Source organism: Acanthochromis polyacanthus, chromosome 21, assembly GCF_021347895.1.
Source record: "Acanthochromis polyacanthus isolate Apoly-LR-REF ecotype Palm Island chromosome 21, KAUST_Apoly_ChrSc, whole genome shotgun sequence".
In the NCBI taxonomy this organism is placed as follows: Eukaryota; Metazoa; Chordata; class Actinopteri; family Pomacentridae; genus Acanthochromis; species Acanthochromis polyacanthus.
The window spans coordinates 3,286,468-3,301,336 of record NC_067133.1 but is presented as its reverse complement, the minus strand read 5'-3'; the positions used below and the strand labels follow the sequence as shown (position 1 = coordinate 3,301,336).

At 41.5% G+C, this 14,869-nt stretch overlaps 1 protein-coding gene across 3 annotated transcripts in view; it reads right to left on the bottom strand.

Moving 5' to 3' along the window:
* The window catches only part of LOC110948905 (microtubule-associated serine/threonine-protein kinase 1-like), a 57,894-nt gene extending 43,890 nt beyond the window's left edge, over nucleotides 1-14,004 (bottom strand). The window contains exons 1-2 of one of the 3 annotated variants that reach the window (XM_022190665.2): nucleotides 12,955-14,004; nucleotides 4,234-4,265 (exon numbers count right to left, since the gene is read on the bottom strand). In XM_022190665.2, coding sequence (XP_022046357.1) covers nucleotides 4,234-4,265; nucleotides 12,955-12,993 — 71 coding nt within the window. In that variant the 5' untranslated portion in view covers nucleotides 12,994-14,004. Of the gene's footprint in view, nucleotides 1-1,332; nucleotides 1,494-4,233; nucleotides 4,266-12,954 lie in introns of those variants that run through there. The other 2 variants (XM_022190666.2, XM_051940901.1) reach the window with 2 other exon arrangements.
* Nucleotides 14,005-14,869: the final 865 nt, after the last annotated feature.

Sequence of the window (14,869 nt, the reverse complement as noted above, 5' to 3'; positions counted from 1 at the left end):
TTTAACTGTAGAGAACATCAAGTCTCTCCTGCAGAGGAATTAGAATAATATCACTCCTACATTAACAATGATGGCTCACTGACAGGTGCAGACACAAAGTACATGGAGCCCATTAACTGGGCAAAATAATATAATTACTGCAACCTGCATATAAAACACGGCATATTTATTTTCAGAGGCTGCACAGTGGATAGGTTGTTAACACCGTCGCCTCACAGCTAGAAGATCCCCGGTTTGCGTCCCAGCTTCCCCAGGATCTTTCTGCTTGTTCTCCCTGTGCATGGTGGGTTTTCTCTGGGTTCTTCCTTCCACAGTCCAACGACATGCTGAGGTTAACTGGCAATTCTAACTTGTCCGTAGGTGTGAGTGGCTTGTCCAGCCTTCACCCTACTTCAGCTGGGATAGACTCCAGCCCCCCACAACCCAAATTAAGGAGGATTAAGCGGTGTATAGATAATGACGAATGGATGAATATATTTATTTTCATGTAACATTTTTAACCAAAACCAAACTTTTACCCTGACAGGCATCATCTGCCTATCACTGATGGTAATGCTGATATTTTGCATCCCATCCTTTGCGGGTGTTTAGTCAGGAACAGTTTGGGGACAAGGTGAAATTATGCCATGAGTTAATGTCTAGTCATACCAGTATTACTTCTGCATATGTCAAAAAGATGGATAAAGGCTTCTGTGGCTCCAGACTGAGCTGTCTCCAATCTGATAAATAGACTTCGCTTAAGTCAGCGCTGTTTGGAGCTGAAATGGAAACCACTGCACTGGAAAATTGCAGACCTTGACCTTCCCGTGATGACTTAAGTCAGTAGGACTCATCCTCTGAAGACGATGATTGCCTGCACTAAATTTCATGTTCAAACACGCTGCCCCTGTGGCTAAAGAGTGGTCATATGTGTAAAGATTAACTTGAAACAGGGATAGATAATCTTAAATGGTGCAGCATAAAATGAATTTGGCTACATATCACTCAAAGCTGCTTCATATTTTCATCCTGCATCTTTTGACATCACTTGAGAGATCACATATTTAGCATGACAGCACCAGCAGTTTGTAAATCACAGAAAAAGATACAAGAGAATAAAACCAGCATCTATTAAAAGTTATATTATGCACACACTATCTCACTCACACCTCACACTCAGTTGCTTGTAATTTATATTGAATGCAGCACACGTTGAGACAAAAAGTAGAACAAACGATCAGAGACTGGAAGACTGAAGCATAAAAAACAGAAGTAACAGAAAGCCAGGTCCTACCACTTCCCACATCACAGAAAACAAGCAACCACTACTCTGTCTCCAGCCTCTCGGTGTACCTTTTAGTGCGTCGGAACATGTTGCTCGGCGGGTTTCTAGGTGTAGCTCAGAGCAACAGCAGACAGAAGCAGCAGTAGCTGGTCGGTGAGGGAGAGCAGTCAGAAAGCAGCAGGTCTCTGGCAAAATGTCATCGCAACGCAACGCATACTTCAGCTCCTGCAACCTTTAGATGTGCTCTGGCTTCTGTGTGCCCGACAACCAAAGGAGAAAGATAAAGAGAGGGGAGCGAGAGTGCAACAGAGAGGAGGGATGGAGGGAGGAAGGGTGGAAGGGTGTGTCTGTCTTTTAGAAAAGGAACAACTAAAGGCGACAGGGAATTGTGGGTCATTGTAATTTCGGGACTTACTTGTGCTTCTGCTTTGTGTTTTCCCTCTCAGCATTGAAAGAACCTGATGTGGCGCTAAAAGCTTTCATACTGCAGGCTATTTACACCATGAATGAACGACGGGAAGAGGAAAGGGAGGTTAGTTTGTCTTAGAAGTGAGTGAAGAAATGACTAAAGGACAAGGTCATGTGGACGGTTACATAAGAGCGAAAAACATTTTGAGCAGCACCAAAGCTTAGCTAACGATGATGTATGCCACACAGGCACGCACACACAAACCGTGAATGACTGGGTTTACCCATGAATGGATGCAGTAGGCAGATTGGATGTGAAGCCAACTCCACTGAGCTCATCTATAATGGATGGTGGACTGATAGTGTCCTACAGAGGAAGACGGGGATGTGATGTGAAGGAGACATACTGAATCCAAATGGGAACTGTCTCAGGAGAGAAGGGTGAAAGAGAGAGACGGTGAAATTAGGAGGTTGTGGGGAAAAGGGAAAGACAGCAGTGAGATGGATAGGAGCACTCAGACTGGACACAAACAGAGTTGGTCTACGGCTTCATTTCATGTTTGATTACCCGTGATGACTTGGGAAGGGGGGGGGGGGGGGGCAGTGTAGAGGAGGTGATAGGACAGGGAGATGGAAATGGTGCAAGAGAGGAGGTAGTGAGCTGTGACCACAAACAGAAACAGACACTCACACAGGGATTTATTATCATTTAGTGCAGCAAAGACATCACAATGAAGCACTTTTAGAAGCTAGCTCTCTTATTGTTGTGGGTCAATATGTAATTTTGGGACTTTTTGTATCATAGTTGACATTTTTGCTGTTTTCATGCCTGAAATCAACATGGCCGCCTATAACCAAACACCACATGGCATTTTTACACAAAGATTCTTCTAAATATTATATGTACAATTGAGTAAAACTGAAACTGAAAGCTATTTATAAAGATATTGTACTAAACCTGTTGACATGCCATGAATCCACACGTGACTCACACACTACTTTATATTAAATAACTCAGAAAGCCTTGGAGTCTTCCAGTCTTTTCAAGACAATAACAAAAGAAATATCTGTGATGATTAGCATTAGCTGGTTTCTAAGACTGCTTGAGGACAGTTGAAATAGCTAGTGACTTAGGACCTCATAAAAACTTTATCCTAGATCTGTTGCTTACATACATCCAGAAATTATAATGTAATATTTTCCTTTTTTGTGGCCACCCAAGAGACGATAAGTCCAATATTCATTCATTTTTTGTTCCATTTTTGGTCTCCACCACATTTTGAGAGAAATATTTGGTTCCTTGGCTGCACTGAGCTATATAGTTCACCACTTAGCCTCTACCTTTGTTTGTTGTTGGAAGTTGAGCTAAAGAATGCTGTCTATCTATTTTTATTAGCTGAAATTGATAGAGTGAAGCTGAATTTGAGCATTAAAGTTGCAGGCCATGGAAACAAGAAGCGGGAAAGATGCACATAGCCATTTTAAAGGTAAAGTCCGCCTTTTCTGTAGAAAGTTGTTGATATTTAGCTTTATGTTTTACATGTTTAACTAAGAGAACTTTTCAACTTTTATTCTTCAGTGTCAGATGGCAGTTATTAATGAAATGCAACCGTTCAGAGAGTGTTTGACACTCTACAGAAAAAGAGAGGCAGCAACATCAGAACCAAAGAAGCACATTTTAGAATTGTTGGTGAATAAAAAAATACAATAAACTGAGAAAAAGCTGAAAGTTTGCTCTTAATTAACATGCCAGACACACTCAAGTAGTGTTGTGTGGATCAGTCTGAGCCACTTTGCTTCCTGTTTACAGGCTGTGTACTAACAGAAAACTTTTTCCAGGGGAGACACAGAACAGCCAGGGAGCAAACAGTGAAAAGACCTTCACTGAATTTGACATGAAGTGTACTAGATAAGGATCGCTGACTGTACCTAAAGTACAAGTACTCCTTCTGTAGCTGCACCATGTTGTCTTGGAATTAAAATTTTTAACAACCAAAACAAGGTTTGAGTGTCAGAGGGAGATAAAAGAGAACCAAGAAAAGATTAAGGAAAGAAGGATCGGCCGTTAAGGAGACCTGAAAGTCTGAGGGGGAACACAAATGGATTAATAACTCAGCAATGGGGAGAGAAGAGTGGAGATAAAGAATGAGAAAGTGAGCAACTGGGGGGAAAAAAAGCAGAATGGCTTTCAGCACCATGGACAGCATCCAGAGCTCCCAGCCGGCTTTAATCAGACTCCGACACACTCCAGCAGCACTCCAGGAGGCCTCCTCCTCCTTCACGCAAGGACTACACACTCCACACCACGAGCACTGCTGAAGCCTCCTCAGAGCTCCCAGACAGAACGCAAAAATCATGCTGATGAGAAATTCCAGAAAGCCCCGCAAGCCTGATGTAAGCTCGGGAGGAGAGGCCTTGCTGATGAGCCAACAGCCAGATGCACGGCAGCTGATTGTTTTTCTTCATGGAGAGACCCAGGCTCTCCCCAGAGAGGAGAGAAAAGGCAAAGAGAGGGAGGGAGGAGGAAAGAAGAAGTGATGGTAAACGAAGGTAACACTCACCTGCTGTTCTTTCGAGGCAGTGGCAAGTCCTTCTGGTAGAAACACAAAGAGAAAGAGAAAAAGAAGAGATCAGGGACAAAAATGCAATGAAACACCTTCACATTACGAAAGACAGAAGATATTACACTCTAAAATGTAGGGAGCTTCCCTGATGAGCACTTTGAGATCACCCTTTCTCTTACCATTAATATAACCAGATTTTACTAAAAACACAGGAAACCTCCCAAGTCTATAGTAAGAGCACACATACTTAAAACATACATAAAGAGCTAGACATGAACTCCAATTAAAGTTACACTTCAGGTGCTGCTGAGTTTATGGAAGCTAAAGATTACAGTTCTAAAGAAAACTCAACACCCAACATGCAGCTTGAATCAGCTCACTTTAAAGCACCAAGGCTTTAACGATGAAACATTTTAAACCTGCTTCTACTCTGATTAGGTTTGTGCTGCTCTTTCCAAAGGCAGCGGAGGCTCGTGGGTATTGCAGTGTTCAGACCGGTCTGCAATGCCAAAGAGAGAGATAAAAAACACAATTTCTCACAAACACAGCTGAATTCATTTACAACAACAGCCATAATGTGAACTGAACTGGCTGGTTCTAATGTTTTTTACATTCATTATGATCATGTCTTTACAAATTCCATAATTAGCTATTATAGAAACAATCACTTTTGTTTTTTTGTTTTTAAATGACTGGATATCACTAAAATGTCAACTAAATAACCTTCCCATTTTAATAACAACCACCTTCTAATTAGCTAAACAATACAAAATGAGCTTATTTAAAAATTGTTTTGTTTGTTTTCTTTTTATTAAGTTGAGATAATTATGACAGATATTTCTTTTTTGCAATATATCAAATTTTATGTGGAAAATAACAAATTGTATCTGTATCTGAGAAATCCCATTCCACTAAATTACCCATTACAAAAACACCTACAATATCTTTAGAAATAACTTTCAATTTTAATTTCACTCAGTATATCATTTTGAAGAATCTTTCTGTAAATATGCCACATGGTGCTTGGTTATAATTAAAGAAATATTGATTTTAGGCGTGGAAACAGCAAAAATGTCAACTATTATACCTGTCAACTATGTTAGAAAAGTCCCACCATTATATATTGACCCTCATACTTTTCTGTACACACAAATATTCTACTGAATAATATTCTTGCCATTGATGAGGGTCGTTCACTGGCATGTATCACTATCATTTATTGGCCAGAGCTGTTCCTCACATTCTCATTCTAATGCCAATCAGGTAGCAATTTCCTCATGAATATTAATGACCTTTCCCCGGCCACCCTGGAAAAAGAAAATTGGCTAACAGGCCCGCTATGCCTTGTTAGGAGGATTGAACCATGATTGCATTATAATTGCTGCTCAGGAGTCAGGTTTAACACGACTTGCTCCTCTGTGATCACGGGGCTTTTTGAAGGCCTCTTTGGGGTCTGAGATCCTGGAGAATTTCTAAAAATAATAAGCTACAGTGGCGCAACAATATGACAATGGAGCGTTTGTGTGTTTGTATCTGTTTGTTTTCAAAGCAGTTGGTCCGCTAATTCCTAACCACCCTCCACACTAATGTCCTGCGTCCAGATGGAGCGGGAACACTGTCCTGAAAACAGCAGCAGACACTCACTGCACCAAATGGAAACAGTACAAGCAGAGCCAGATCTCATGCCAGCACAGCCTGGCTCTGTACAAACCCTGCACACTGAGATAGAGCCGGACAGGGAGGGTGTAAACAAGAGCTGAGTGGAGGGTGAGAGGTGGGTGGTTGGAGGAGGATTATGCCTGCAGCCTTAGCCTTGAGCCCCAGTATTCTGGTCTTCAGCTCCATGTGTGATGTGTGATGTGTGCGTGTGTGTGCGCGTGCGTGCGTGCGTGCATCATACGGTCAGTGCTGCTCGAGTCTCAGATGGGAGCCAGTAAATAGTAACAGATGCAATTAATGCGTTAGCCGCTTCACACCTTCCCCTGTCACATGCAGGGTAATGTTGTTAAGGTGCTGTTAGCATCGCGTTGACCTCCCGCTAACCTCAGTCAATGCAATTATTAGTTTAACTTTCAGATAAAGATCGTGTCTGTGTGTGTGTGTGTGTGTGTGTGTGTGTGTGTGTGTGTGTGTGTGTGTGTGTGTGTGTGTGTGTGTGTGTGTGTGTGTGTGTGTGTGTGTGTGTGTGTGTGTGTGTGTGTGTGCAGACTCGCGGCTACTGATATCTGCTGAAACACCAGGTATTTTATATACCGCCTGAAAGCTCGGTAACACAAGGACAAACCCCCAACAAAGCAGAGTGTATTTATGTTGTCAGTCACCATCTGCAAGGTTAAGTCTGTGACACAGATAACTGGTACCGAACAGAGCGGCAAACTCTCACCTGATGAGCAAAACTGAAAATAGTAAACTCATTTTCTCTTAACCCTCCTATCGTCCTCATTTACAGGCACTAAAAAAAATTGTTTCAGTGTCTGAAAAAAAATCCAAAAATTCTGCAGGAAAAATCCCCCAAAGATGCAAAATCTTAAGGAAGAAAATTCCAATTATTCTTTAAAAGTTTCCCTTAAAAGGTTTATTTTTAAAAAAAATTTGGCAAGAAAATTCTTGGAAATATTTTCAAAATATGAGTAAATATCTTCCAAAAAAAATCTTAAAAATATCTAAAGTGATTACATATATATCAGTAAAACTTCTAATAGTTTCTTTAAGAACATTCACAAAAAAATCAACCAAAATCCAGCAAAATAGCAAAAAGAAACATTTTTAACATTTCTTTTTTTCCACCAAAAAATGTTCAAAAATTTCCCAAAAATGCTGAAAATGTGGACATCAGAAGTTTCACTGTGAAAATATATATATTTTTCCACATTTTCAAACTTTTAAACGGGTCAATTATGACCCGCAGGACGATATGAGGGTTAAGCGAGGCAGACTGCATGGCTGTTCGGTCCCGAGGGTTTACATAGCAACAGAGACAAATCCCTTTTTACAAGGACGACTGAACAGTCAAAGCATTGATCCCTCCTCACTTTGTCCTTCATTGATCTGGCTAATTGACCCTGAGTTGTCAGAGTTGAGAAGATGACTTACAAGAGCAGGAGGCATCAAGAAAGGCCTCTTAGTGATGAGGAGGGATTAACTGCATAAACAAGGCCAGACCACATTTGACACGTAGAGCTGCTACAGAGCCGCTATTCAATCCAGCGTAAACCAAACCACATTAACAGTCTGTTTAGTGTTCACTGTACATTTCTGCTGTGGCAAAACTGCAGCCAGGATTTAAGAAATACTGAGCTCACAAGCCCAGCTTAACATGTTCTTAGAGCAAAAAACTCTCATCAGAAAACAACAATATAATCAGTTTTTTAAGAGTTAAAGTGTCAGTAAGAAGATGAAGCTAGCCACCATGATGTCACCAGTTGGTTTGCATCAAATGTCAGATCTGATGCTTTAAAACACCTTAAACAAATGCTGTCACCATCAATAACTAAAAGACTTCTCACACATATCAGTCTGTCAGTCACAAGCCTGAAAACATACACTGTTCCATCATCTGTTGTGCTTTAAGTGGGACCATAGTTTAGAAAACAAACATTATGCTTTATTAAAGGACAACTGAGAGGTTAGAAGCAGAGTGGTATAACCCACAAAAAAACCAAAAGAAGTTTTTTGTGATTATTTTATGGTCTAGGTTTTAATACCAATGTGGACTAACACACAAATGTAGCATTACAGCGGCACTTCAAATGTTAGAGCATTCTAGAAAACCCCAAATTTTGTACCCATTTTTAGACCTTAAAGGTCGACAGGGCAGCTGTGGCTCAGGAGATGGTTCGATAATTACAAGGTTGCCATGTCGATCCCCACCTCCACATGTCAATGTCCTCGGGCCAAACATCGAACCCTGCGTTGCTCAGACCGGCTTCTTGCATAGTGATGTGCTACCTGAGATGAACTGGAACCAGCAAATGTTTGGCATTTTCATACAAGTTGTTAACACATTAATGATTAATTGGTTAATCCTAAACCAAAGCTTAGAAACACTGGGGCTCTACACTGTACAGTTTACATTGAATAGGCTCTCAGTAAAAGCTCATACAGCATCTTTGTGCTGCATTCATATAGAGATCAGATGTTTTCCATAATTAGTTTATTTGTGCATAAGGCTTAAAAAATAAATCTGAATCTGACAGAGGAGCAGTGCCGACTATAACTCCTTTGTCCAGTCATGTCTAGACAATAAACGGAACCAGCTGGCATGCTAACCAAAGTGCAGCCATCTATTGATGTCTGAGAGAATAAACAGGCTTCATGATTAGAATGCTTCCATCTTCCTCATGTGATGTCTTTCCCTGGTTTGAGCTTCCTCACAATAAAAAAATACAGAATAATCACTAAGAGTCCAAACTGTGCATTGAATATTACCCCTGTGCTGCGTTAGCTCGATTATTAAATCCTCAAATGACGTGGCCCTCATTAACCCAGTAAGAATTCCATTAAAGGAGTCCTCTGTCACCCTCACTTACAGATTGATATTTCTTCACTATCACACAGTATCTGCCTGAATTCCCCTCATAATCCTCAATTGCTTTTTAATTTGCAAAAAGGTCACAAGTGACAACTTCAGTCCTAATTCCAACCTAGACTCCATCGGTGGTCACCGTGCCAGGAAATGAGCTCATCAGTCTGCTTCTAAATCAACTTGGAGCTTCGCTGTGACTCATAGTTTCATCTTTTCCACAAAGTAAAGAATAATATATCATCGAGGCGACATGATCTTCTCTGCATAACCTGCTCCTACAGCATATTCCGAAGCCTGCGACTCTAATTCTCCAGTGGTGTAATTAGTTTGTCAGAACACCATGCGTGCTGCTCATTGCATGGCTGTGTTTCCCACGTCACTGCATGCACAAAGACTGCTTTAAAAAACACGTCTGATGCTTTGCCGGGTTCAGACTAAATGCTCCGAGTCCCGCTAATGAAGTCGGTGTTGGAGTGTGACTGACAACAGATGGGAGGCTCCGTCACAAACATGACATGCCCACCGATCACAGATTAGAAAGGCGCCCAATTCCACGCTATATTTATTTATATCTGACAGGAACGACTGCTCCTTTTATCCAGGTTTAGCTGCGTCCTCTGGGGGAGGAAGCTCAAGTTTGAGCTTATAAATGAACGTCTGATCCCCTTTAGTCCCAGCCTGTCACACTGACAGCAGAATGTGTGTTCCAGTGTTTGTGTAGAAGTGGGGAGACTGTGCAAACATTTATGAATATTCACAAGCTCTCACTTGAGGCTAATTGTGCCCCTGTTTTGTTATGTCTGTGTTTTATTTACAAGCATTCTGTTTTAACCCTCATGTCGTCCTGTGGGTCAAAATTGACCCGTTTTAAAGTTTAAACATGTGGGGGGAAAAGCATGTTTTCACAGTGAAACTTCTGATGTCCACATTTTCAACATTTTTGGGAAATCTTTGAACATTTTTTGGAGGAAAAAAATAAATGTTAAAAATGTTTCTTTAGGAACAGCAAATTTTGATGGATTTTGGTTGATTTTTTTCTAAATGTTCTTAAATAAAATAGTAGAGGTTTTACTGATATACATGTAATCATTTTAGATGTTTTTTAGGATTTTTTTTGGAATATTTTTACTAATTTTTTGAAAATATTCACAAGAATTTTTTGTCGAATTTGGGGGATTTTTTTTTTAAATAAAACTTTTAAGGGAAACTTTTAAGGAATTATTGGAATTTTCTTCCTGAAGGTTTTGCAAATTTTCAGAAATTTGGATAATTTTTTTGCTGAATTTTTGGATTTTTTTCAGACAAGGCAGCAATATGTTTTGGTGCCCATAAATGAGGACAACAGGAGGGTGAAGATCACTTCAAATGCTGACAAACATGAATTAATTCTGGGCTTTTTAATATCTAACCTGCACACAGCCTATTTATGTCAAAGCATGTTCACTTTGACAACAAATAGCCTTCTTTATGGTGTGAATGCATATAATAATGTGATTGTGTGGGGGGCTGTGCACACTCCAGAGGCTTGTTTTTGCAATCGCTTCATGGTTTGAGTCACTGTTGTAAATCCAGTCAGCCCTCTGCAAAGAATATGTCGCAAAGAGGAGCGTGTTGAAAATTTAAATCCTTGTCATAATTGTCAGGGATTCTGCTGTTTTCCAGGAAGTGAACTCAGTCAGGGGCGAGCATTCTGGTGCAGGCAATAAACCAACTGAGACCTGAAAGGACGGTGAATCCTGTCTCCTGGTGCACAATCAGTAGGTCCCACCCATAAAAGCTCCTCTGCTGTTGTGTCCTTCAAGTCATATTGGCTGAAGGAAAGAAATAAAGCAGCCCCTGTAATAATGAAATGACATTAGCCGAGCTGCATGCCTATAAAGCACGCTGCTGCTCCGTCAGGATGCACCGGCCAGTCCAATTATACTGCAGACACACCGTGAAGAAAAATGGACCGGAGCTGGCCTGGAAACGAACAACGGGGATCAATCAAGGAGTGTCACGCTGCCAAGAGACATTGCTCGGACCAGAAATCATCCATAGCAGGGCCTGACTCACTGATACGGGTCTGACAGATGGAAAAGGCAGAGGGGCTGATGGAGCCGAGGGGTGGGGCGAGGCATCATGGAAAGCATCAGTACAGAGGTTGTTTCCACAAAATGCTTTTATCCTCAAAAATTTGCAAGCAATCAAACAATTATTTGCCTAACCCATTATCAGATCCAATATCTGCCATTTTTATCTGTACTGTTGTATTTCTTTTTTTTACAGATTACTGATGAGATAAACTGAAAAATGTGCAGCTTTGATGGAGCTACCTCTATCTGTGTAGTGTCTCTAGTAGTAGGAGTCCCACTCACAGCTCTATCTGATTACACCTAAAGTAATCCCCCTCTATTAACAATGAGGGGTAAATGTAGAAAGGTTGTCCTTTAGTTTAAACATATGCAAACATATATGAATAAAGGTGTTTGTGTTAACACCAAGATTTTCAATTTAACTGCAAATATATGTTCCAAATGTCAGTCATCAAGTCCTTGATTTCTAATATCAAGTATCAGTAAAACATGTGGATCGGCCCCTAAAATTTGCACTACAGTTACTATTTTAGTAAAAACTGATATTTCAGAGCCATTTCAAACAATCCTACTAATATTATCATTGTTTCTAGCTAATTTCTGCATACAGCCGAATGAAAAACTGCCGTGTCACAAACTGGAAGCCGGCACAAAGAGCGACAGAGATCATGTTCATTCCGTGCTAGTCATGTTGAAGCAATGCATCATGGGTGTGACCCCTGACCCCAACCGCCGGGGAGCAGGGTGTGTCACCATATGGTGCTGAGAGAATGATTTTGTGTGTGTGTGTGTGTGTGTGGGAAAGAGGGAGTGACGGTTGGGATGATGAGACCCAGGGGAGCGTCGAGGCGGTTGAACAGGACAAGCAGAGCCAATCACACGTCAACACACCGATTCATAGACACACGCACGGCCGTAAAGATAACACATGGACATAAAAGTCGTGTGGATGAGCTGAAACGCACTGAAACTCCAAGTCTCTCTCTCTTTCTCCCTCACACACAGTCACTAAATCATCCGGCTGGCCCGCCTTTATCTATAAAATGCCAGCAACTTTGTGAGTGTGACTCTGCAATGATTAATTCCCTTGCAGCTCCTGTCATACATCACAGCAGCAGAGCAGTGAGCTGAGCGGCGAGGATGATGAGACATGAAACCATCAGCACACCTCGCTACTAATCCTCCCTTGATTCCTTTATACCCTCTCTCTCTCTCTCTCTCTCTCTCTCTCTCTCTCTGTCTTTTCACAGTGATAGGGGTCAGTTTGCCTCCGAGCAGTAAGGAGGTGCAATTTCCCAGCACTCTATGACAATTCCTGGAAAATAAACGCAAACTGAATGGATGAGAGAAACTGAAATGCACGTGGAGTGTGCACAAACCGAGGCCCGGTCCTGGCCGGCCTGCAGGCAGCTCATCCCCGCTCTGTTCACTTGACTGAATCATACAAAGATGGAGGGAGGAGTGGAGGGGAGGGGGGGGGGGGGGCCTGGATGACCCGTGGTTAAGCAGGCTGCTTCATAATGGATGAGCACAGTCATTTGAACATGTCAGATCAGCATGCACGAGAGGCCATTTGTTACCAACAATTCATTAAAGACACTGTATAGGCTGTAAACACCTAATAAATAGGATCCGCCTCACAGTGATGGAAGCTGAACATGACAGCAAAGAGGAGAACATGTATTTGTTGGAAGCTTAAAGCATCATAATTAAGTGACATGCTAATAAATGCTGCAATTAGACATAAAAGAACGAGAGGAATAATAAATTAGGCCCGAGAGATAAATAACTGAATTATGCATGAGTCACAAGGGTCATTTTTGACAGTAATATATGATGACTGCACCTTCTCTAATGGTTTCCAGTGTCAAGATATGATGTTTTAAAGGTCAAATAACTTATAACAGATAGTGTAAAGCTGCATTGTATGAAAACACAGCAATGTTCTTTACTTTAACTGGTTTTCAGTGACCATTTAAGAGCTGTAAATACGATGGAGTTGAAATTAACGAGTCTCTTGGTGTCATGAGATGCTGTCTGACTGTGTGGCCTCTACCTGGAAACAATGGGGAAGATTTACAGAGGAAGGAACATAAACTCCAGCCCGATCCAGCTCACCTGCAGCCTCCTGCGCCGTATTATCCCCGAGTCATCCATGGTTTAATGAAGAGCTCCTGCTGGGGGTTACCGCTCTCTTAAACAACCCTTCTCTAATCTGGGTTTGGACCCAGCAGGGCTGCGGCATCCAGTTCACACCCGAACCGCAGCGTCCTGGCGCACTGGGAGCCAAAAAAAGGTGCACAGTCACACGCAGAGTCCGGTGTCACGTCGAAGAAGAAAACATACACATGACAAGCAGTCCCATTCTTTCTGGGTTTTTTTTTTAAATATGTGTTTAAAGAAGCAGTGGTTCCCTCAGCTCCACCTGTGTCCTAACAGTCATGCTGCTGTCTCTGCGGTCCGGAGCATCCTTGACATCTTGCCAAAGATCTGTGCGCTTTGAAGCTGTCCAGCTGATCCACGGAGGGCCTCCACAGTCACAGCGAACACAATGTCCATGTGGGATCAAACGCGGAACCCAAGTTCTTCTCAAGAACCTCACGCAGAAACGTGAGCTTCCGGCCACATTTGGTCACAAAGGACACCGAGTTCAGAGCTCAGCGCTGGAGAAAACAACCAGGCGATTATTTTACACATTACTGCGCCGTGTAGTGGAAGCTGAGACGCGCTTCATCCCTTCAGCTCCGCGGTCGGACTGACATTGTCGCTGATTTGCCGCGGAGGAGCCTGTCCGGTCTCGTAAACATCACCGGGGCTGAGAGAGCGCGTCCTTTTCCTCCTTTTCCCTCTTCAGAAACACGTTAAGTTCACACTCTGGTCCGTTTCATTCATCAAGCCGTGGCTCCTCCACCTTCACTTCCTATGAAGTGGATACTGGACAGCAGCAACGCGATATTTGTAACCCCTTCCTGGGATTCCCTCTCGCCCCTCCTCCTCCTACGCACAGCGGAGAGGCTCTCCTCGGATGAATGGAGGAACATCCAGCCTCCTGCAGAAGACACAACCAGGAGAACTCTTCACAGGCTGTTCTATCTACAGCTCTGGCTGTGGAGGAACCTGCTTTAATGTCCTGCATGTATATGTGTGAATGTTTGAGCCGAATCAGCACCACAGACAGCGACACAGCTCCAACAGAGTAACGGTGAGGAAACTGCTTCAGGTCAGAAAATGAAGCTGAAATAGGACTGGATGCACTGTTGAATGTATCACCAGAAAGAAACATGATGGAAACTGGAAAAAAATACAGCAGCAGTCATAATAAAAGTTAAATACATGTGTGGAAGTTGTAGAATTGAGCTTTGATTTATAACAGTTTGGCATAAATCTCCTTTTTTAAAATTCTCATATAGTTTAAAAGATATTTATCATTTGTGACATTTATATTGTATATTTCTAAACAGAGACTGTTTGTACTGCCTTTAAGATTTGTAAGACTTTTATCTTGCACCTTCTGCTATGTTTGTACTGAAAAGGAGAAGCTCTCCAATCTCATTGTACACTGTGTAATGACAAGAAAGCACATTCTATTCTATTCTATTCTATTCTATTCTATTCTATTCTATTCTATTCTATTCTATTCTAAATGATTATTAACCTCCTTGTACCTGGCGTCCACATATGTGGGCATCTTTTTTTTAAAGAGCATATTATTATTATTATTAATAATAATGACAATAATAATGATAATACGGATCAAGAATAATTCTAATAATAAAATAACAATAACAACGTAAATATAATATAATACTATAAACATAACAATCAGGTATTAAATATTATCCGATTGTTATATTTATTTCTAACTCCTTATCCCAAATAACTAGAAGAAATGTAAAATTCAAGCCCAACCAAAGCTCGGGTCTTAAGAGGTTAAAAATACAGCAAAACCACATTTTCTGTCCAAAACTCATTTGCTCATAGCCACCCATGAACAGTCCTGTGCCCTGGCTTACTGCATTTCTTTTTATTTGAT